This window comes from Biomphalaria glabrata, chromosome 2 (assembly GCF_947242115.1).
Source record: "Biomphalaria glabrata chromosome 2, xgBioGlab47.1, whole genome shotgun sequence".
Lineage (NCBI taxonomy): Eukaryota > Metazoa > Mollusca > Gastropoda > Planorbidae > Biomphalaria > Biomphalaria glabrata.
Window position 1 is genome coordinate 16,532,683 of NC_074712.1, and position 25,735 is coordinate 16,558,417.

At 32.1% G+C, this 25,735-nt stretch overlaps 2 protein-coding genes across 8 annotated transcripts in view; both read right to left on the bottom strand.

Moving 5' to 3' along the window:
* Window positions 1-721: 721 nt before the first annotated feature.
* Window positions 722-15,932, bottom strand: LOC106056277 (4-aminobutyrate aminotransferase, mitochondrial-like). Of its 5 annotated transcripts, none has more exons than XM_056019411.1 (15): window positions 15,738-15,932; window positions 15,017-15,142; window positions 10,384-10,493; window positions 8,949-9,085; window positions 8,587-8,704; window positions 7,628-7,677; window positions 6,824-6,904; window positions 6,128-6,220; window positions 5,912-6,038; window positions 5,425-5,573; window positions 4,490-4,627; window positions 3,821-3,988; window positions 2,416-2,562; window positions 1,520-1,631; window positions 722-1,089 (listed from the first exon to the last, which is right to left on the bottom strand). In XM_056019411.1, exons 3-15 carry the CDS (start codon window positions 10,430-10,432, stop codon window positions 971-973), a joined length of 1,488 nt encoding a protein of 495 aa, XP_055875386.1. In that variant the 5' UTR covers window positions 10,433-10,493; window positions 15,017-15,142; window positions 15,738-15,932; the 3' UTR covers window positions 722-970. The 5 variants fall into 5 exon arrangements, with proteins under 5 accessions (XP_055875386.1, XP_055875384.1, XP_055875387.1 ...); XM_056019409.1 differs by having other exon boundaries at window positions 15,007-15,142; XM_056019412.1 differs by lacking the exon at window positions 15,738-15,932 and adding an exon at window positions 15,635-15,737.
* Window positions 15,933-19,218: 3,286 nt separating this feature from the next.
* Window positions 19,219-25,735, bottom strand: part of LOC106056279 (PDZ and LIM domain protein 7-like) — a 38,696-nt gene continuing 32,179 nt past the window's right edge. For all 3 annotated transcript variants that reach the window (XM_013212940.2, XM_013212938.2, XM_013212939.2), the window contains one exon: window positions 19,219-23,440. In XM_013212940.2, coding sequence (XP_013068394.2) covers window positions 23,363-23,440 — 78 coding nt within the window. In that variant the 3' untranslated portion in view covers window positions 19,219-23,362. The remainder of the gene's footprint in view (window positions 23,441-25,735) is intronic.

The window sequence follows — 25,735 nt, forward strand, 5'->3', positions numbered from 1 at the left end:
GAATACATCTCTAACAATGTTCTTGTAAATTTAACAGTTGGCGTATATCGCTGAGAATAGAATTACTAGCTTGGCCACACGGGGGAAAACTCTAGTTTGAACATTATAATATTCCAAAGTAAAAAATAAATAAATGCAAATTTGGCTAGAGACTACATCTAGGTCTAGAGCCAACATCAGTTTTGAAAGGACTGTCGCGTTCTTGAAAGGACTTTCATGTTCTGGATTTTCTGAATGTAAAGGTTTATTGATTCAAGAGAATAATAAATTAATTTTCAGGAAAATCGTATACATTGTCGTATAGTCTAGATTTAAAGGCCTATTATTGGAATTATTCAATATTTGTATGTAAATCTAATATAGATTACATTTAGATGTAGATCTAGATGTCCATATAACAAACCAATAAATAATTTTACAAGGATGCCTTGCCCACTGGCTGAATCAGAAAAATCATACATTCAAGTTGCTGATGGTGTCACAGGTCCAATATCCAAATTGAATCAAATATTTTTTTATTTTTTTTTTTATTATTTTATATTTTAAGTTTAATAATGGCGGTATTGTCAACATTAATATTTTTTTTTCTATTGTATCAAAGCAGTACATATAAAACACCTACTTCAATGTTAATTTTAAATCCTTTGAATTATCTCAGCAGGACAATTAAAAAATAGGAATGAAAATAAAGCAAAATAAATATCAAAAGAAACAACAGAAATCTAATAAAAACAATTTTATAGAAATGTATGGTTTCAGAACCATTCTACCACAGATTTTGAACCAAATAAACAGTCATGGTAATTATGGAGTTTTTAATATAAATATGTAATCAATAAACAAAAGTAGTATTGTTTGTCTCTATGTTTATATGACAATAACATTAGATAGAGCATTGATTCAATTTCTATTTAATCTGGTAATATTTTTAACAATATTTAACAACAATAAAATGTGCTAGACATTAAAGTCACAATTGTTTTAAAACTTGATGAAATCTGTCTGCAAAAATATCCACATGTTTTTTCTCCAGTATCAGAGTTGGTCTGATTCTTAAGGTGGATGTACCACATGTTCCAAGATGAATACCTTGGTTTACAAAAGAAACAAAAAAAAAACACTTTTTATTGGTCTCCATAAAATATCAAAAATTTAGTCTATGCAATATACCATGCATTATAAAAGTAAATCAATTCTACAGCATGTTCCAGTTCTTCTAACAGCTTTCAACTAAAAACAAATTTATGAAGAAAACTAATTGCATTATGATCAGTTTTAAAAAATTAGACTTGACAAATTAAAGAAAATATTTAGTCTGATGAATATTTATGTCACAGTGAATTTAGTTTGTTATTAAGTGTGGCCTGAACCTTTTATTATCATTAAGTTGAAATTTATTAATGATGTGTTTAGTATTGTTATCCTTTAGACACATATCATTTTTGTAAACCTATAAATAACATGATTATCAGAATGTTAGATTGGGATAGGGTTATTTCAGCAACCAATGAATTCTTACCAAGTTCCCTCAATTTGGCCACAGCTTTGTCTCTGGTCTGTGGGTCTGGGAAATCAATGGCAGCAATAGCGCCAAGACCTCGAGCTCTAGAGAGGAGATGAGGATACTTGTTCTGAAAAGAAAACATTAAAAATACATGATCTGATTGCTGTTTTTTCACTTGAATATTAGTTGGCAGCTTATTGACAAGTAGCTTTGAGGAAAATCAAGATTGAAATAACACTCATCTTTAACTTCAGAGTCACAAATTGTCACTTTAAGACTTTTAAGGACTTGACTGACTACAATTGTTTTATGCAGAGAAAGGTGAATTGAATTCTGCAGGCCTATTGACTCTTTTGATAAGGCAAAATCAAAGGGGCAGCCAAATGTTTCTCTGTGTTTATGTTAGCTTCTTCCTTTTTTCTGTCAGTATTTATTTGCATGAAAGGAGACACTTATAATAGGTTTTAACTTTTATCAAGCATTAAATTGCTTCAATTGAGTATTCTTTCAAACTTGCTTACACATTAACAATGTGTCAAGAACAACAATCATTGAGTCTAAAAATACTTCTTACAGTGCTTAAGTCATTACTCCAGGCTCTCATAAGATTTGCAAGAGAACTGGAATGACTGATGATGGCTTTTAATCTCAAAACTAAGTAATTTTGGTAAGGTTAGCAATAATTTTCCAAGAAGGATAACTTCTGTCATGCAAAAAAAAAGTCTGAGGGGAAACATTTATAGTGTCCCTTTGGCTACCTATTCAAGTTCAATGGTCTAGAATTTTAACTTTGCCCGTGTCACCCCCTGACATGGAGAGTTTGTGCAAGGACATAATGATCTTCACTTCTGAAGGAACATCTAAAAAAATAAAAAAAATGTTTAAGCCTGTGGCTGGAGTAAATTATTTACCTGAGCTGCTATCAATTTATTTAACATATATTTTCCTGTGTCTGTTGTCTTCTGCAAAAGTTGTTCATCTTTGATGACCTTGAGAACTTCCTTCAGCATTACAACTTTGGAAGGGTCACCAATCCATGTATTAAATATTCTGTAACCCTAGTAGCAAATAAATATAGTGTTATAACCAGTAATGTATCACATTTATTATGTCACAACATTTCAAGTGTCATTTCTTTCCAATTGATAAAAAATGATGTGGGGAAATTGGTTTTATGTTAAATATATTAAACAGCCCAGGTTTTATCTGGGTCAAGTAAATGCAGTAGATCAGTGTTTTCCTAATTCTGTTCCACAAGGCTTAAATTACTGGAATAATTAATTAGTATAGTAGGTCACCACATGATTAATCTCTCTAAAAAAATAAGTAAAGTTTTCCGCTAACTACTCAGAATGTGTGAAGTGTTCTGTTAAGGAAAAAGTTTGGGAACCACTGCAGTAGATCAATGTGTTGGCCAAACAACATCCTCATAACTATTGGATACAACAATTTGTTCTTATTGGTCTTGAAGGAACTTTTTTTCTTTTTAGAGATAGTCAACAAAAAACAAAATGTTGACCATCTCAATAAAAAAAAAAAAGGTAAGAGTTAAAAAGTTAAAGATCAATCAGTCAAAAGAACTGATGGATAGACATTAGTAGATAACATAAAAGATCTCCACCCTAGTTAGGACCTTTATGTCATTGAAAAACAGAAATAATGGAAAGATGGATAAGAGAAGACTTCCTGCCTGAAGAGTTCAGATCAACAGTCATAGTTCATGCAAAGCAAAGAGATGTTGTGCAATTAATTTGAACAATTCTTTGTTTATTTAGGATTGACTGAACAATTTAGACCTGCCTAGCTTTGTGGTATGTGCTTCAGACTGTCCTCATGGTGATTCCACGTTCACTGCTGCCATCAAGTTATGTTTCAAAACCTAACCAAATTTCCTAAAAAATGTCTGAAACTTGTGAAACAGAGAATCAAAGTAATATTTTAATTTTCTGACTACTAATTGGAGTCCTATAGACTGACTGAGGTGATGATAATATGACTTTTACAGATGTGCTTAATTTGGAAGTAATTTGTAAATAGATTTAATAAAATTATTCCTCTAAGAGGGTTCAAAAAAAATTTTCTACATGTGGTTTCAACAACGTACTGATCCTTAAGATCGGTTCAACATAACATTTATTCTTAAATATGACTTCAACATCACATTACTTTTATATACCGCTATGGGTTCAACATCACATTACTTATATATGTGTTTAACATCACATTACTTTTATATATGGTTAAGTTACTTTTATAACTTAACTAACTAACACTTAACTTATAACACTTAACTACTATAACATTTGTTTCACTTACTTCTTTTGGCCTGAGATGATCCCTGTAATAAAAACCTCCAGTCAACATTTTCTTGGCAAAAGTGACCAAGTCTGGTGGATCTCTAAGGTTAAAGTACTCGTGCACCCAGAACTTGCCAGTTGTGCCAGCACCGGTCTGCACTTCATCTATTAGTAGCGCTATGTTGTTCTGAATTAGAGCAAATACATAGAACAAATCAAAAACATAATATTAGCAATTGACATCAGATAATGATGTTTAGATAAACATACACTGTGAGGATGATAAAAGGGTACAAATTTATAATGTCACTATAACGGACATATGCTAAAATGGGGTAATTTATTTTTTTTAATGAATCATGAGTGTGTGTGTGCACATGAGAAGTAAATATAGTTTAGGGACATTTTACTATGTAAAGGACCACAACAATTCAATATGATGAATATTAATGTAATGTTTATCAATGTTACATTATGTATTGTTCAGTTATAATAAAAAAATTATGATTAAGCAACATAATTCTGATGAATTTTTTATTTATGAAGAATTATGACATTATGCTGTTTACTATAAAAAAAACAATTAGCATTCAAACTCAATAATGAGCTTGCTATCATTTCTTAAAACTTATTTAATTTATTAATTTATTACATCAATAAATCAAACACAATTGTCACTCTAACAAACCTTTCTACAAATGTCTTGAAGTCCTTGGAAGAATTGAGGACTTGCAAAATTGTCTCCTCCTTCGCACTGAATAGGTTCGATAGCCACACAAGCAACTGGGTTATCCCTCTTTTGGTAATGATTGATCAAATCTTCAACCTGTTTAGAGTGTAAAACATCAAATGTAGTTAATTTACAAAAAATAACTAGCATATGATTTTCAGATTTTTACACAGCTAAGCTGTAAAATAACAACAAACAGAATTAAAATTGTGATAGGCAATGCCCTTGTAGTTGTTGATGGCTCTCTGACTTCGACAGATTATGCTGGAGATGTCTGGGTTTCTTGTACAAGTGTTTTAGATGCACTTATCTACACATAACAGAGCCTACACATGTAACAAGTAGAAAGACTAAGTTTAAACCGCTATATACGTAAATGAAGTTTAATCCTGTAAAGGCCACAGTCGAGTCTCTGTCTGTCAAACAAAGTTATCCCTCTGAAGTCCTAACACCAACTGACTAATAATTACAGAAATAAACTATAACCAGCTAAGCTGTGACATCACGTTCAAAGTCCATCAACTATGGTGCGTCACTATACTAACTAAATCTCTAAAAAGTTATATAATAAAAATGTAAAAAAAATAAAATAAAACGGATAAAGGCTCATGTCTTATTCCATACGCTAGAACAAAGTCATACAAGTGCTCCTTTTTCCCTAGTGCCATTAGAGAATGGAATGGGTTGACTAAATCAGCCAGGAAAACAAACGACTTAGCAGAGTTTAAGTCATTAATTAACATGAATGACTAGATTGACACATAAAATGCATAAAACGTAATTTTATCTTCTTTTCTGAAGTAACATCTGTAGTTAAGATAAGATAAATATAATACAAATTAATATTGTAGAAAGTGCCAGTCTTTTAATATTCTGATAGAGTATCAATTAACCTCAGCCAAACATCTCTGTTCCTCTTTAGAATTCTCCAGTTCAAAGTCTTCCAAAGGATATCTGAGTGAAGGAAAGGAGGCAATGGGCCAGTCAGGGCTAGGGAAATCAAGCTTGTGGGTCCATTTGGTATGAGTCAAGGCAAGAGCACCTGAAAGTATTTGAAAAAAAAATCTTTTAAAAATCTTATAAAATCCTTTATAAAAGAGAGTTTGAAAAATATTGTGCTCATTACTCTACCAGTCTATGGGATGTTTAAAAATAAATCAAGATGTTACAGAATTTAAAATTAAAATCTAAGAATTTTTTTTAAAATCATAAACCATTTCTGTGAAATAATTTAATGCCAAATTCTAAAACAATCTAAATGCTATACAAAATTATTTATTTGAATTAGACTGGAGAAAATGATACAAGGTATGAATTGAAAAGCATGGTAAAATAACTATTGTTTCAATAGAATCAAAAAGTCAGAGAACTGAAACTTACCCATTGTCCTGCCATGAAAAGCATTTTTAAAAGAGAGCACAGAAATGTTTGGATTTCCAGGAGGTTTATTAAACAAAGATGTCTCAAGTTCCTCTCTGGAAGGTGGCTTACCACCCCTTTCTTTTCTCTACAAAAACCAAATTTAAGCCAATGATATACAGATTGGTCAAATTATTTTAAATGCTTATGATGCCCTTAAAACTAATGAGTACTCACTCTAAATGCCATGAAAGCAGCTTTGAGGGCATGTTCTATTGAGCAAGCACCACAACCCATTGTGATAACCTGATTCATCCCAGGTGGAGCTACCTAGTAATATAAATTAAATGTGAAAAAATGCTATCGACATAAATCATTTTTTTCAAGTGAGGTTTTAAGAATATTTTGATTGTTTTTGCTGTCCTATTTAACTTGAATTTATTTCTTTTAATTAATTGCTATTAAGCCGTAAAAATCAGTTAAAATTTTTAAACCTGCATGGAAAAAGAAACAATCAAATGTGTATGAGTATTAATTTATTATGGTTACACTTAATTGTATACAGAATTATTTTAATATAAAAACGCTTTACTTTTATATTCAAACTTCAGATTTATAAGACTCTAAGCTAGATATATATATATTTTGAAATATTACACATTTTATCTACTAAAAAATAGTTCATATTAAGTGTTTGTCACTTCACATTTGTGACATATAGGGGTATGAATCCAAACTCGTTTATATCAAGTTCAACTAGTCAGTTCAAGGTACAGACTTCAAACTGACTTTATCTTAACCTTACTCAAGGTTATTTCACTCACCACCCAAGGTGCAAATTACATTAATATTAAAAAGTGTGACCAAAAAATATGTATTTTGATCCGATTTGTTTGAACTATACCTATAACAAGACTAACAAAAATAACTTACCGATAATAAAGATTCATTGATATTCTTGACAAAATCAGCAGGAGGAAATACACCAAGTGCTGGTCTGTTCACAAAGGAACTCTGTGAAAAAAATTACAGTCTAAAAATTGAAATATAGGGAAAAGTAGCACAACCTTTTTTTGAAAAATGAATGCCAAACAAATAAATGTAAAAAAAAAAAATTATGAATGGTATTCCGCAATATTTAAAAACTTTAAAATATAAAATTTCAAAAGCCATATGAATGAGGTTGGAGATATTTTTAACCATTTTTCTGTCAACAAAGCTTTTCATTATGCCCATAGATTTTCTTAATAACATGACTTTGTTTAAATCCTCAATAAAGTTTGTGAACTGTTCCCACATGCAATACAAGGTATGCTAAAAATGGTTGGTTTGTCTTGTGTACAAAGTTGCAGTGAAACACTGGGCTACCAAACCAAAGACATCTTGTGTTCCAACATGGTGAAGACAGAGTTTGAATTTCTGTTTTTTTGTCTCTGAGTCTAATGGGACATTTTGGGGGAAATAAAGAAATCTTAGAGATGACTTCGCACAACCATGTTTTAATCACAATATACACACCACAATACAAAAGTCATATGATGTAACCTAATATGCACCCTTTCCAAGTTGTTACAGATTTAATTTCAAGAAAAAGCTTTAAATTTTGTGTTTATCATATATTTTATATGGAATTTATAAATTAAAAACTAAGAATACAAAAAAAAATAGTTTTTATTTAATGTATATCAGTTCAATGTGCAACTGCAAACAAGCTGGCAATAGAAATGTTGAACTCACTAGATTAGAAGGATTTGTCAAGACTTTTGTTATCCTTGGATGATTATAGCCTGTAACAGACATGTTTAATTCATTCAACATTTATTAAACAATCTTTTCAGGGATTTAAATCATGATAAAGGTAGAGAATTTAAAAAATACACAGAATAGTAATTTATCAGTTATATTACTTGACCACTAAAAAGTAATGTGTCACAGACACAAGTACCTCTTAAACTTATGATGTCTTGGAAACAAGTAATAATTATGGATCATACATTCATCAGGTCTAGAATAAATTCTTGTGTGAATAGAATTAGACTTAAGTTTCAATATGAAATTTATCTAGTAAAGATGAGGATTTGTTAACACTATATTAGGGAAACAATCTAATAGTCATAGAAACAGTATCACTAGTTTAGCTTAACAAGTCTATCTATGTGATTAACTGTCCTGTTTCGGATACATTTCTTCTTGTTGGATTTATCATACATTCTATTCTTGGATTTGTTCTGTGTTTTATTTCATTCTGAGTTTTGATGTGTTTATGGGAGAACAAGGGTTCCACTGGAATATATTATCACAACAAAAAATATTCTCAATCAAACTATAAAATTAACATTAACATCTAGTCACTATTTATAAAAACCATATATTTCGCCCATTGAAACCTGAGTGCAATAATTAAGCACTATAGAATGGAGTATTAAAAAAAATTGTTTTAGCAATTTTACAGTGTTCTTAAACTTAATGTTTAAATTTTGCTGTTTCTGTAGTATTGAGGTTTTACAGGGTGGGGGTCGCTAGCCCCAGGCCAGACCACCCTCCTTTCTCACCAGTGTTCTAAGGAGTAATAAATATCTCAAGTAAGTAAGTGAAACTATTTGGGTCCTTTGTGTAATAGTCACTGTTTTTATTTCTTCAACAAGTAAAAGAAACAATGACTATGTTACAATTAATTTTAAGGTATATCGGCCTACCTAACGGAATACTGGCTATCTGTGTGTACAGATCCAGCAAGTAGTTACCATCCACATCCACAATGTAGTTCCCATAACTTTTTTCATAATCCACAAAAAACTGCACTGCATCTGTGTTCTGGGGATTAAATTATTCAGAATAACCAAGAATTAGAGGTTCATAAGTCAATGTTATGAAGTGGAAATCAAATCATGATCTTTTTATAACCTAAATAAAACATTCATTATATGGTTAAAAAATGACACAAAAAATTCTTAGAAACTTCATTTTTGTTGTTTTTTTCAATACAAAAAAGAACATGAATGAACTGATATAAGATTCATTTTAAAAAAAAAACATAGAAAAAAAAAGATAAAATTACCTGCACTTGATCAAGTTCACTTTTCAGTTGCTTCGACTTAGGTCCAGGTATTGGAGTGACCAGGACAGGTCCTGCTGGTTCAGCATTGCTCACAGTGTAACTGGCCTGGCTAAGTTTCAAGTAACTGTTAGCACTGACTTAATGATGAATTAAAGAAGTAAGAGCTTATTAGGAGGTTGACCAATGATAGATTTCAGTTTGTTCAATAAAAAAGAAGATAATAAGCATACAACTTGGTCTGAGAAAGAAAACACTTGCTTTAAATTAAATCAATAGCACAGGAATGCTTACATATAAGATTATACATATATATATTTATTTATATTTATGATCGTTAAAAAAAACAACTTTTTTTTGAGCAAAGAGGCAGAGAGAGCCTTACATTTTATTTTAACTTTTTTTTTGATACTCTTTACTTTTAAATACACAATTGCTTTTTTTTCCCCCACAAGATGACATTTAAGTCTACAGTTTCAAGGCCAAGATTTAAATTTAAAAAATACACAAGCTTATCTTTTCCTTCATTTTAAGGTTAAACTAATCTGTCGAACTTTGGCCTCGTTTAAATGATGATTGGAAAAAAAGATGTATATAGATAAGAAGTTACGAAAGTTCTGTGTTATTCAAAATAGAATTTATTCACGAGTAACTATATAATTATAAATACAACAGGGGGAACAGGCTAATTAGTTAGGACTTGGGTGCCAACGTAGTTTGGCTTTAAAATTATTTGCTTAATTTTGGGTCATGTAGGTAGATAGTGTTTAGGCCGTTTATCACGATTGTGTTAAATCTTGCGTTTCAGTGAGTTATCTAGATATATGCAGCCTATATATTATATAGGCCTATAGATAGATAGATTATAATATATGATTATCTTATTATCTAGTTCTGGATCTAAATGTTATTTTTAAATAGAATCATCATCATGAGTTAACACTTAACACTTTTCTTATACTAACAGTTACGACAAATGTAGGCTCATATTTAATTTATTAAATCAAATTTATTTAGCTGCAAAGATTAATAATAAAATCATATATGAAATTAGCTACTGCCTTATTATTTATACACTATAGATCTAGATTCTAGATTCTATGCCTATATTTATACTATATATAGTCTAGAGTAGGGTAGGCCGACTAGAGATCTAATATTTCAGAAAATTATAAAAGGGTAAGTCTATTATAAGTGTGTAGACCAAACTGTTTTAGTTATAGACGATGCACTACAGTGCTGGTTTATGTTATTGTAGCAATGAACTTTGAACTTATTATTTACTTTGTGAATGAATTATATTTATGATTTGTAGCCAGATTTTTTTTTTAACGCAAACTTCAGTCAAGTTATAACAATCATTTTTTTTCCCAATGAATAAAAATAATGTTATCTAGAATGTAGTATTCTATATCAAGCTCTTGGTCTATTAACTCACCTAGATATTTCAGTTGCCGGAGTTGACAGGCCAACAAACTGGAAGACATCTCCTATTTAAAGTGTTGTTTTTGCTTGGTGTGTTGCGTATCAAGAAAAACGTAGCGGTGCCTGAAACACGCAGAATTAGCAAGAGTTATGTTGCAGTAAAATTGCTTTCATGATAATCGCCCTTGTCTTTCATTCCCATGATTTTCAACAGCCCGTGAGAAGCAGCCAAGTGGTCGCGGGTACAAAGATAAACAGAAAGGTTTTTAAAACACAAACGTAATAGATCTAGTTCTGATATTTTTTTAAAGTTCAAGGCAAGTTCGACACATTTAGACTTACTACGCTGACACAGCTGCTGTGTGACATGTGTCGACCTAGTTTTGTTTATAGCTCCTTCTAAGCAGTGGCGTCACTAAGGGGTGCGCACCGGGTGGTACTCGTTTGGGGGGAGGGGTGGGTGACACCCAAGTAAAAAAAATGCATTTCATGAATAACTGACAATTTTAAAAAATAAACGACATTGGCTAACTATTGGAACATATTATTCACAATTAATTAATAGATCTATATACTTTTTTTTCATTTCGACTAAACATGTTGAAATTTTTTAATGAGTTTTTATCAAAAGGTTTAAAATGCTATATTATACTTAATTTATCAAAGAAAACGTGAAACATTACTTTCAGCTGTATACCAGCTGCATGTATATATAGGAAGACTGCTTTGATTCAGAAACATGTTTCAACTGAATCTATTGAATGTGTAGCTAGCACCGTAATATCAGGATGCCAACCAATAGTCACTGTTTGACAGTTGACACAATTATTCAGTCATATAATATTATTGAAAGCTCACATAATTAATGTAAATTTTGTAGAATTGGAAAGTAAATAAGTGGCCATTGAGATTTCTGAAGATCATGATGGTATTTCATTTTTTGTAAAAGAAGTTCTAGCCAAGATGACAGAAATGTTACAATGTGTCAGTCGAATGTTATACTTGAATACTGTAGAGGATTTTTCTTCTTGACTAGTGTAAAAAATGGCTCTAGTGCTTCCTAATGTGGACGATTTAGTCACTTAATAGAAAAAAACAACTGTATTCTTTTGTTGTCGACTATTCTCAACTAATTGTATTGAAATGAAATAGAAATTTGTAACTTAATTTAAAGTGAGGTTGAAATAAAGTCCAATATTGGAATATTAAAAAGCGTATGAAGAATTTATCTGGATTGGAAAACATTTTGACATTTTGTGACTATAGGCCTATTAATAACGAGTCTTTATTGAATAAAGAAATTCCATGAGATGATGGAAATGATATGTAGATAAAACCCATAGCTGAAAATACATCTGTAATGTTAAGAAGTTGTCACAGTCTCAGTTGACATTGCCTGACTTAATGTTCACGTCATGTTAAGAGGTTAAAAGACATGTGGAATTCCTGATGTAGAAAACAGGAAGTAGAATGAATAAAGTTGACTTTGAGTTCAGTCAAGTCAGTCAAGTGTTATCCTCTGGACGAGGCAGTCAAATATGATTTTAGTAGTAGCGTTTTAGTCGAGTTGTAACTCTGAGTTAAGAAGTATCTTATAGGCAGTAGATGCCAGTGGTCTTTTTGAGACATGTATTTCTAGTAGTTATTCTGTATTATTCTGTACAGTGTTACCCGCTGAGATGCGGACGTGATTTGTAATCTACTCTGGAGAGTTTAACGTATTGGATATATTTGATACCGCTGTTATGCGGATAAAATTGTTTATTGACGTGTAACTGACAAGGAGTGCAGTATTTTTGTCAATCTGTAGTATCTATGTTTGTCACGTGTCAAGAGTACTCCAGGAAGCACGAACCCAGCATTTTACGCATTCGCGACACAGCAGCAGTGACCAGTCCCTCTATAGTCACACTATATCAATATCACGTCTCTAAACTTGCATTTACAGAAGTTTATAAATGTTTTATCAAACGACGCAAATGATATTAGAATCAGAATTACTGTACTCACTTTTGTATTATGTTTGACAATTTAAACACCTGAAATAGCACACCTAACATAGCGCACACTGATCAGATTCAGAATTTAAGGAAGAAGAAAAAAAACTGATGAGATCAACTCAAAATCTTAAAATGTCTAAAAAAAAAAAAAAAAAAAAGGTTGAGCTTTAATTTATATGTGGAGCTCAAAGATATGAAAATGCAGCTTCAATGTCTGGAACCATGGAGGAGTACAGGAAATTTATTAAGAACCAAAAGAATAGCTATTTGATAGATGTGTATGACATTCACTCAATTTATGTGGTCAACATTCTCTTTCAGAAATTAGCTTTTTGCCTTGCATTTTTTGATACGATTGAAATACTTTTTTTCGTTCTAAAATTATTGCCACTAGAGGCGCAGATTAAGATCTTTTATTTTACCTATTTTTACTCTTTTTTTTTGGGGGGGGGGGGGAGGGGAGGGGGAAGGGAAATGTACTAGAAGGCCAAAGTTATACAAGAGTATATGCCTTTCTTTAAACTATCGACAATGTGGTGACCTTTTTTTTTAACAAAAGCATAAAACGTTAGTGCAAAGTGTTATTTAAAAAAAAACTTCTAAAAAAAAAAAAGTACTGTGATTCAGAAGAAAAAAAATAAAAACAAGAAGAAAATGTCAGGCGAGTAATCACAAGATGCCGGACTCACTATTTAAGAAGAGAAAAAGTGGTTCATTCCTATGTGCATTGATCGTTTTTTAACTCTGAGCTTCAACTTCTACTGGAAGCAATCATTGATGTAGCAGATAAATTAGTTCAAGAACCAACGAAGTATTGTAGATGTCAGTTTCAAAATATTGGCGTATATGGTGATTTTTCAACAGGCGACATTATAAACAGAAATACCATGACTGAGAAGAGATCTAAAGGTAACAAAAGTTATTCTTGAAAAAAATAAAAGTCTGCATGATTCATACGCCACTAAGACCTTAGAAAATATATCTAAATCATTTAACAAAGCCGTTTCTTACCACCTACTTATCTATGGCGCCATGTGATTTTAAAATTAAAATAAAGAACTTTTTGAGAAACAGGAACAAACAACACTTTTACAAAGGGGAATTTTATTAGAAATGAGATCGTTAAAGACATTAACTTTGATGAACCTAATGATAAGTTTTCAAGTTTGAAAAAAACAAAAAAAACTAGTGTAATTACTTATGGTTGCATTGCTGTAAAATTGAACTATAGGTTAATGGCAATGTCTTCGATTTCAAAGATTAAGGATGAGTGCAGAGTTTCACATGGCTACGCAAACCCAGTGAACAGTAGATAAATTGTAAAAAAAACAACTGAGTTTTAAAATTTAATAGACACTCATTTTATATTTGTTCAACAATGAAACAACGTAAGTAATTATAAACTATTTGTGGTACAGCGCAACAAACAAATGAAAAAAAAAAGATTTCTTAAAGGGGAGGGGTGACGGGGGTGACACCCTGAGCTAACCGCACCGGGTGACACTCACACTAGTGACGCCACTGCTTCTAAGCAGTAGATGTATCAGTCGACACATTTCCCCCCTTGAATAATTAAAACGTGTAATTATGGTGGATGTATAGAAATGTTAATTATGCCAAAGTAATATAAACCTAAAATGGTATATGCTTTTTTTTTCTTTTTTTTTTTTTAAGATGATTAATGTTGCAGACCTATACCTATATGTCGGCCAACTGCATACACGATGGAACAACTGTTTAATAGAGAAATACATTAAACATAGAGATTCAAGTATTGGACTAATTAAAAACGAATGACACTGTTTTCATATCACAATATAATAATGTGGTGGGAATGGAATATGTCTGACACGAAAATAAGTTGTTGTTATTTTTTATCAGCAGATTCGACCTAAATGCGAAATTAAGTTTTAGTTCTTATACAATGAATGATGAACAGTGGCGTAGCTAGAGTTGGGGTGGGGGAGGAAGGGGAGAATTTGAAATTCCCTCTGGGCCTCCACTTGAGGGGAAGCCCCCAAATGAGTGTTTTTTACAATTAAATATTAGGCAAAATGCAAGGGACACCAAAGAGGTCAAATCCCCCCCCCGGACCCCCAAACGATGGAAAATGTCTAGCTACGCACCTGATGATGAATAAACACACAACATATAGATCTAGAAAGGCATATATTGGCAACAGTAAAATAGAATATGCCTATTTTATTTAAGCCTTTGGTGAGTTAAATATGTCGAAATATAAGCAATATCCCGAATCATTTCTCTTGGTCTGGATATGGATTTCGAAACAATACTACCAGTGAAATTATTATTTCATTAAAATAAAAACATAAAACCTAATGAAATACTCAGAGAGATAAAAAGATTACGGCACATTCCTTGCTCCATATGCTAGAACAAATTTGTACAAATGCTCTTTCTTTCCTAGTGCTATTAGACCATGAAATGGGTTGCCTGAGTCAGCCAGGAAAACGAATGACTTGGCAGATTTAAGTCACTAAATAGCATGCACGACTAGATTGAACTAGGAACACGCGTAGGACGTTATCATCTTCTTTTTTTAATGTCTGTATTTTATAAGATAAGAGAATTAAAATAATACAATTACCTTTAAAAAATATATAAAATAGTACTACCTGTAATCACCCCCCTCCTACAGTCACCAAATTATATGAGCGTAAGCAAGAGGGGTTTTGAGTTTAAAAGCCAGACCCCTAGCTGATAAGGGCTTGGTGTCTACTGTCTTTCCACTAATTCCAGCAAGAACCAATTCTAGGGTACAAAAAAGCCTAAGAATTAATGAAGATATGTTCAACTTTCAATACAACAGGATCATCACACATTAAAATATAATTTTTAGAAATGTATATATTTTAAAAACAACCAAATAAAAAAAAAGCGACAAAAAAAATATCTTAGGAGAACTCCATATTGACAGCCATGTCTCAATACTGTACATTTATTTGCCTATTTCGATATCGAAAAACATTAATGAATTACAATCTAGGTTATTTTTTTTTTATTACTTCCTGTTTTGTTAGGAACAATGCATATTTGTGCAAAGTTTCCACTTGATCCGTGGGAAGGAGAAATACCGTGTACACACTGTTGACCAGACAAACAAACAGAGTGAGGTGATAGAAGCTTTGGAAAAACAACAAAAATAACAAGAATATTTCAAACATTTAAAAAATTGTATTCAATCTGTTCTAGTAGGCTACAACGAACTGTTTAAGATGGTAGAATAAGATCGATTGTATTTACCTGCACCAGAGTAAATACACACTCACAATGTCACAGAAACACAGCCGAACACTAACACCTATTTATAAATGCCATTATTTGTCCTCGGAAAAAATCTACTCACCGAATGTTTTCCTCAGCAGACGATATAGTGCTCCCTGTGTTGACAACTACACAGCATCACGCTGAGCAAAGTGATATCGCTGCGAACTAATCTTAGCACCAGCACGCTAAATTAATGTAAACTACTCCGACTAACTCTCCTGGCTAATGTCAGTGAACCAGTGGTTCTAATGATGTTTGCCAAAACAAAACATTTCCTTTTCTATTAATTTTACTGAGAAAAATAAAAACAAAAAAACAAAATCCCAGAAATCAATGTCAGCAGATGGAAATTCGCAGACGTGATGCCAAAGTAAAAAGAGAGTGAGACGGACAGGGGAGATTATTGAGACGACTTGATCGATAAGGAATTTTCCACCCGACAAGACCGCCTCTTGAATTGTCTCTGTCGTTAACATCTGGGTGGGTTCAGAATTTGTTCATCTCTAAAGTAGAAAGCACTTGTCAATTATGTACATTTTACTATTAAATAGATTGCAGGCAAAATGCATGTGCACTGAAACGTTTGTTGCTTGTAAACTAGAAAAAGTTTCGGCCTAGTGTCGGCTTATAAGATACCTGCTTGCCTTTCAATATAGCGCATTAGTAGATAGGAATAGTTTAAAAAAAAACATTATATAGGGCGCTACTTCATTTGAAAGGTCTTCAATAGGCCTAGATAGTCTTTAATACGATATGTACAACTCTGATTAACTCTAACCATAAATATAAACATGTTAAAAGAAAACTAATTTCAAGAGTTTGAAGATAAATTGAGGTTGACATTAGATGTGACAACCAGGTGAGTCTCAGTGGGAGGAGGCTCCAAGGAAGAGCTCCTCACTGAAAACTGATTTTTTGTCTTTCCTATCAAATAAGAGCTACTGAAAACTGATTTTTTTTCTTTCCAATCAAATAAGAGCTACAATCTTCCCTGGTCAGAGTACAAAAAAGTATGCTTACAAACAACGTAAACTCTCACTCTCACTTCCGGTCATGTGATTTATTAATAGTGCTCCTACATCACCTTGCTCACGTTTTTAGTTAAATTAATTTACATTAATACCGCGATGGTCATGAGTTTCCCCTAAAGCTAATTCACGGGCCATTGTTATGTGGCGTAACTTTCATTAGGTTTGGTCGTCTTTAATAAATACAGTGTAGGTCAACAAGTTCGACCTGCTTACATTTGACCTGTGACACTAAGAAAGACACAGAAATAGTATGCTAGGAATAATTAATGTTTATATACAAACATACAAGTGTAATTCGAGCTTATAACAGAGTTGTAGAATTGGAAGGAAAAAAAAGTTTAGTACAGTTTTAATCTCAAGGTTGACACTATGCTGTAATGAAAACATATTTACGCACAATGCTCTTTTTGTTTTACTGATACCTCTTTGTTTTTTGTACTAAGTACACTATGTGCCTGTCTACGATTAACCCCGACCAAAATTAATGTAGCTTCACATTTTAACAAATAACTACAACCTGTCGCTCAATTAAAACTTCATTACGTGTGAGGTTCAGTCAGGTGATCGATAATTGGAGTGGTCGACACCAGGCTGGAAGGAATCGATTACCGACTGGTCAACTGAATACGTCTGACGAAAGAAGCGGCGCGTCTGGTGTATTGCTGTTCTCTTCAAGACAGTCGTTTTGAAATAGTTGGAAGATCTAAGTCACTACAGTCTTCATTTCCTTACAATACTTTCTGAAATGTGTCCCACTAACTTCCGATGTCTTGTAGCTTTATTCAATGTGTCCCACTAACTTCGATGTATTGTAGCTTTATTCAATGTGTCCCACTAACTTCCAATGTATTGTAGCTTTATTCAATGTGTCCCACTAACTTCCAATGTATTGTAGCTTTATTCAATGTGTCCCACTAACTTCCAATGTATTGTAGCTTTATTCAATGTGTCCCACTAACTTCCAATGTATTGTAGCTTTATTCAATGTGTCCCAATTACTTTTGATGTATTGTAGCTTTATTCCATGTGTCCCACTAACTTCCAATGTATTGTAGCTTTATTCAATGTGTCCCACTAACTTCCAATGTATTGTAGCTTTATTCAATGTGTCCCACTAACTTCCAATGTATTGTAGCTTTATTCAATGTGTCCCACTAACTTCCAATGTATTGTAGCTTTATTCAATGTGTCCCACTAACTTCCAATGTATTGTAGCTTTATTCAATGTGTCCCACTAACTTCCAATGTATTGTAGCTTTATTCAATGTGTCCCACTAACTTCCAATGTATTGTAGCTTTATTCAATGTGTCCCACTAACTTCGATGTATTGTAGCTTTATTCAATGTGTCCCACTAACTTCCAATGTATTGTAGCTTTATTCAATGTGTCCCACTAACTTCCAATGTATTGTAGCTTTATTCAATGTGTCCCACTAACTTCCGATGTATTGTAGCTTTATTCAATGTGTCCCAATGACTTCCGATGTATTGTAGCTTTATTCAATGTGTCCCAATGACTTCCGATGTATTGTAGCTTTATTCTATGTGTCCCACTAATTTCCGATGTATTGGTGCGTTGTGGTTGAGTGGTCAAGAGCTTAGCTTTTGAATTGAGTTCAAATCCCGTTAATATACGGGACCTTAAACTTCCGGATTCTTAGGACGTCCCAGATGCAACCCAACTCTCATGGGTACCTAAGTTGGGGAAGTAAATGCCAGTGACAGATTTTTGTGGAAGCAGCTTGCCGCACAGTACGCTGAAACGGCGCGGCAGGTTCTAAGTAAGAAAGAATAGCAGATTAGGTTTTTGAAATAAAACTTATATATCAGGATAATGCACTAAAGGTACCTCAGAATATGCATTTTGTTGGCTTTCAATACCGGAAATAGTGCTTTGCGGCGGGGCGAAGCTCGCAGCGCTCCTCCAGACCCCCTTGCTGGCAAGGGCAGGGAGTCTACTAACTCCAGAGAGAACCTACAATAAACGTCTTCCAAAAGAATGAAGGGTCAGAATGTAATAAAGATCTATTATGTATATATACACACACACACATATTTTTTTGGGGGGCGGGGGGGGGGGACCAACCTCACCCCGAAAAAAAATCCTGGCTACGCCCATGCCTCCTTCAGCCCCTGTAATTGTTGTAGTCGCTGAAAATCTCCAAGTCTTTGTTAATTTAATTTTTTGCTTAAGTGTATTTATTTATTTGCATTTAGCCGGAAATGACCCGTGGCCTGCAGGTCTTAGTTTACTGATCTAGTGGATTTGATTTAGAACTGTCAAACATGGCTTCATATTTTTGGTTTTGCAACGAAACTTTTTAACCAATCGGGTTGTTGGAGGAACATTTAAAACACACACCGATTTCGGCATAGATCTAAGGAACATTTATGACACACTCTATCACGATTGGTCAAACGGTTTTGAATTCTATGCGGGACATACATACTCCTTACTTTCTACTTTACATATAAGATGATCAACATACATAATTTTGATGTAAAGAAACAAGAAAAACCCAAGACAAATTAATTTTCTATTACTGGGAGAAAAGTTTATTAAATTTCATAGATCTATGACCTAAAGTACTTAAAAATAAACCAAAAACAGGAAGACATTATAAATATGCAATAACAAAACATAATCAAAATAAATTTCTGTCTTTGAAAAAACTATTTCAGATATGTTTATCTTACATTAAATAGCACCACAAAAAAAGAAATGTTTACATCACATTCAAATAATAGTAATAAATTTGCATATTATTAATTGGCTATGGTGAAAGTGTAAGTAAAAGAATAAACAGCAAGGCCACAAGGGGCATCTACTCTGGTGTTCTAAGTAAGCAGAAGATAACATCAGTAGTCAACTATCTACAAATCACAAAGACAACAAAGCAAAGATTGTTATAAAAACATGAACGTGTGGACTTTAAGATATCAGAATTAGTTTTTCGTGAAACAAAAAAAAAGGATTAGTTGCCTATAGAATCACAGTGACACCTACAGATAGAGTATTAAAATAAGAAGGGTCATGTGCATAATAATAATAGTTCATCTCTGCTAAATAACAAACTAAATTTACAATTTTAAAATCTTTCTTTTCTTTTCATCTTTACAGAAACAATTAATATTGCCTTGAAAACTTTTGACATAGATTGTAATTTACATAAAGTTTATGATAAACAACGAAATTAACACATTGATCCTAAACAATAATGTTTTTGGAAAGAAGTTTGCACATTCTAATATTTGAAGAATACTTTTTTTATGATGTGTATTTTTATGTTGTTTTGTTTTTTTGCATGAAATAAAAAAGAACCTCCTGGCATATACATTAGTTCTTAATTCAAACATTTTATTTTATATACTTGTTATGCCCAGAGAGGATATTTTTGACATAGACTACTTAATTTGCACCTAGTCCTAGGTATGATCTATTTAACAGTCTATCATACTTTTATATTTCGTTCTTTGCTGAATGCTTGTTGTTAATGACTTGTTATTAGGAAAATATTTAGTCACCATTGTTAATTTGATCCTCTGATAATTTTCAACAAACTTATTTGTAAAATAAAATTTTTGTAAAATGTTTTACATGTTTCGGATGTTCCTTCAGAGTTGAAGATAGTTTACTTCCTAGTCCAAACCTTCCGCAAGACCACGGAGGATGGGAGCGGGCAGGATTTGAACCCTCGACCATCGATAAATTCGAACGACAGTCCAGCGAGCAAACCGCACAACCAGGCAGCCATCCAAAGCTGGAAGCGGAAATTTTTATTAGCAGAATAAGAGAGTACAGACATAAAGGATACTCTGAAGAAGTGCAAAGTTTTAACACTTTCAACAATTTTACTAAGAAATCTAAAAAAAAAAACTGAATGTAAAATTTTTAGGAGCAATATTTTAATGCTTTAATTTTTTTTAAAGTGTATTAAGATCACACAGCGTGCAAGTTATAAGGAGATGAAGTTCAAAATGTTCAGAATGGATCAATAGGACATCGAGAATCAACTTAAAATGTTAGATCTAGATAAAAATGCCATAATTCAACATTGTCGCCTGCTACTATGGAGCAATGCATCGCAATGTAAATTAAATAAAACACACATTGCCAACTTCTTAACATCCATCGATTGGTTAAATAAACATTTATTTGAAAATATGTCGTAAAGGCTACACATAGATGTAGTATTGAATTATTAAAAACCTTTTCTAAAGATACACTGAAATTACATTGGCTCTTAAACACAGCACTATTCAAATTTAGTCAGTCATCATTTTTTTTGGTCAGTATAAAAAGGGAATTCCCGAAACCAAAACTCAAGAGTAGAAGGGTAAAGGGACTTGGCTCAAATACTTCAAGACAATATATTTATAAACTCATTGCCATAGATCTCATGCTCTAGAAATATCATAAAAAGATAATATGAATACAATAAGCGACCATGTGATGTAAATATAGTGACCAGCTGGCCAAATCATTTGGTATAAACATTAAGACATAATAGACTGTATATTGGTTATAATCCTACACATTTATTTTCCAGCACATCAGTGTACATTTCTGTAAGCTATTCACTCAGTCATAATAACATGTCCAATTGACTCAGCCAGTGGATAACAATTTCAAACTAATGCCATGACAGGCACAGCAATTGAACAGCAGTGTACACTTAGTCATAGTAACAGTGGATCAATCAAAATACAACTTTACTTCTACCCCACTCACATCTAAGAAAACATTGAATTATTTAGAAGAGATCAAAACAAACATACATTCTTCACACAACGGACATTGACTGACTGGAACTGACTGACAGTAACAGACTGACGGTAACACAAGGGAATTCTTTAATTTAGTATTTTATTCAGTGAAGGCAGTTCATATCATATGTACAGATAGATTTAGTTTTATGCCAGTCATCAAAGGTTTGTTGAACATGACCACAAAACAGAGATATGTAACCACAAGCATTTTTTTGTTATCACAGTTTGAAAAGTAAACTTTGTTATTGAATGCTTATAAAAAAAATTGTGAAAGATTTAAATTGCTAACAAAGTTCAAAATCATATAATTAGAAATATAAAATTAAATCTTCATAAAAATATTTTTCAATGAATCATAAATTATAAAGCATAGTGCAGGTATAGAGAGCAGATATTTTAAGTTGTTTGACATTAAAGTTAAACTGAGTTTTGTTGTAACACTATTTATGTGACAATAACAAAAATATAATAATGATGATTCAGATATGTAAAATTGTAACTACAAATAGTTACAATTGAAACTTCTCTATTGTGTTCAGTGAAAAATTTCAATTTGAGACAAGTAATAAAAAGTTATTGTCAAAATCATTTTCTGGTAGCTACAACAGGTCAGATGTCATGGTTTGGATTGCACAGGGTAGCGCTGCAACCAAAGATCTACAGACAATCTCTGGGAACTATTCTATACGGTGGAGTTGACTCAAAGGTATACTGCAGAAACAAAATATAGGGATTAAACACTCTTTTGTTTCGTTATGCTAGTTTTTTTGTGTTTTTTTTCATATACATCTTTAGATCTATACCATGAATTAATATATGCAGGTAAGAGTATTGAGGACAAAACTGTTGAGACAATTCAAACTGGAAGAACACACAATTGAATGAATTATGCAAACCAACATTTAGTTTTAACTTACTTGATTATATTTACCTTTTTATTAAATTCATCTTTATTAAATGCAAATTTTTCCAATTTTCCAATACTTTTAGTAAAAAGATATAAATACTTTTAGATCTATGTGAATAAACATTCTCACATTTTTAAACCTTAATTTGTATAAGAGGAATTAAAAATCTTGATGATTAGACAAAATATATCATAGTAGAAATAAAAAAAAACTAATACATATGTACTGTCAATATTTATAAGTTATTATCCCAATAAGGTTGATGCAGCATGCTAGGAAACTGTAATTTAACTAGTTGAATGGAAAGTTTCTTGTACTGAAATAGCTTTATAATAAAATAAGCAATGCAAACCAACAAACCTTGCCACAAGAAGGATGTATGTGTACTGTACATCTTAATTTACTAATTACGTGTACAATAATTGTACTAAATCTTTATAAGTATTTTTCAGAAACTGAAAAACCCAGCTTCATGAACACAGGAGAAACACTGCACGACACCTAGCACACCAGAACGTTAAGTAATGTCATCAGGTCAGGACTCTTTCAAGTGCAAGAAACAAACAAAAAAGCCTACAACACGTTGTGCTTATCATGCAAGGACTTTGAGGAAAATTAAACGCAGTCTGCCTGCATGAAAAGAATATATGTATATATGTGTATAAAGGGTTACAAAGACTGATTAGGTCATGCCTAAAAGTAAATACCCCCCTCCCCCAATTTCTTTTAAGATTTACCAGCATGCTATTCATGAAGACCACTCCCCATACAGTAGTCTACAGTATTAAAACTACACACATTACAGGACTATTGTCTTTTGACTAAATGCACTCTCCGACATCCTGAATAGTCACATTCACTAGTACTTTAAGTTATCATGACAAGTTTATATGTTTATGTACATAGGAAACTAATGGTTATCATCTTGTCTTTATTAATTTAAACGTCTAAAACTTTTTTTTTTTTATTTGTTCTCTATTTTGAGTTCAGTCATCCTAGCGGGCATGTTTCTTGCAGAAAGGTTTGCCCCCTTTGGCACAAAACTGTTGCCCTTCCAGATTTACTTGACATGTCTGTAAGGAGAAAAGAAAAACAAATGCCAGGATATTGTGACAAGGTAAACTCTTGTTATAGATTAATTATTGTAATACTTGATTCAATTCCTACCAATAACTCACACTTTTGTATAGTAACGAAAAATCCTTTCATTACCCTATGGAGCTAAAATTGTGCACATTTACTCCTGCTGCCTGACTAGACACTATTAAAAGGATCACTTCATTAATCATTGAATTAATTAAAAAAATATATTTATCATTTAGGCCTAGTGTTCCATCTATGGGACTTAGGGGAAAGAACAATTAACTTTTTTCTTATTACTGAGTATCAGTATTTTACACATGACCGTCCCTATGTAAAGCTATGACACATTCATTCATATGTATTTCATGAATATGTATAGTATTTGAATTGACTTTACCATCTATTCAGTGTTAATTAACTAATTAACACTGAATAGATGGTAAAGTAATTTCAAATACTAAAAGAATTGTTTCTTCTTTTGAACATAAAGTAGAAATATTTAACATTACTTGTTTGAACTGTATATACAAGCCTTATCAAAAAGTATATGCATTATGTAAATATATCTAAAGATAATACTTATAGTTAGTGTTACCTTTACTGTTCTCAGGAGCCCAAATTAAAATATCCTACATTTTAGCTCATTAAAAAATCATGTCTCTTAACATGCACAAAGAAAAGTGTAAAGAAATCTCGGTGAAATGAGCTCAAGATAGATGAAATGGAATTGATAGCCACAGAGGAAAAGGTATAGTCTGCTCTATTCTGTCTAATGTCTGCACAGACATGACAAATGTTAGATGTAAAGCAGTTACATAGGTCAGTCCAATTAGTAACAGCTGAACAATGAACAATGTTTTTGAAACATCTGTCAGTTTTAAGACAGTAAAATCAACAAAGTTCAAAACATAAAGGTTACGAAAATAAAAACACTTAACTAGCAGCAAAGAATCAAATAATATAATTAGCAAGAAAAAAAATTTTGTTTACAAAGGCAATCTAAAATATAAACTAAGTGTCAATGTAACAAACCAACAAATTTAGACTTTGTTGCATAGTTTTCATTTTTAATAAATAAAAATGTGATTTTTTAGAATTTTAAAATAAAAAATATATGATGTCTTTCTATAACTAGTAAAAAACATGTTAATAGAAAAGACTATCAAAAAAGCATTATTTTGTAGAAAACTTTTTACAATTTTGATGAGTTATTTGTGATGCTGCCAGTCAAAATCTGTTAATGACTAAAAAAATTCATTATTGGTATTTAAATTATAATAATTGTTGTTTGCTAAACTAGATCAGGTGATTTTTTTGTCCATGTTTAGATCATTTTATATTTCCTGAACAGTTACAATTAAAATAGCCTCAGTTTTAGAATTATCAGTTACCTACAAGTATTTTGTAACTTTATTTAGAGATAAACTCTTGGATTGTAGAAATCCATACATAATCTCTCTTTTATCACATAATCATCTCATTCTAATGCAATTTTAAAAAGATTGTCAGGTTTTTATGTTTGTAAATATTATAATGTCTTTCTTATTGTATCAAATATTTTCATAAGATATATGACAAAAAAAAAAGGGGGCAAAGGGGAGCAACTGTTGCTTAAGCCAGTAAGCTTTGGGCAGGAGTGACTCATTAGCCTTGGTGGCTACCCAATTAAGAGAAGAAAAACTCTGACCCAATCCTCAGCTGCTTTGCTGATGTACCTAAACATTGAAAGGGCTTCGGGAGACAGCCTTGAGGACAAATCAGGAGCTGGTAAGCCAACCTGCGAAACTAGTGATCCCAAACTGTATCAGATATTTGAGATTTTTTTGTCACATCAGCGGGAGGAGGGGGGAGCTGCGGTGTGGGGGACATAGTTCCAACCAGAAATAATGCCCCCATGCTTTCACTTTATTTATACAAAGCCCAAATTAAAAAACCTGGAGACAACATTTGAGAATAGGACTCTACAGTCACATGAACAAGTTTTCTATGAGATGAACCATAGTCATTCTACGGCTGAAGGAGGCCAACTGGATAAGGAAGTCAAGCCTAAAGGAGAGGGATCAAGCAGGAAAATACTGCAGTATCTAGAGACCATATGAATATATATAGAATTGTAAGGCATTGAATTTCCTAAAAGATTTTTTTTTATTTGGCAATTTATTAAAAAAAAATTGTACCTATTAAGTGGTGAAAAAATAATTTGTTAAAAATTTATTTCACCAAAAAATCTTTCATAAATAAGTTTTTACAATGTTAACATGTTTCCAATTTTCATCAGAAAATTT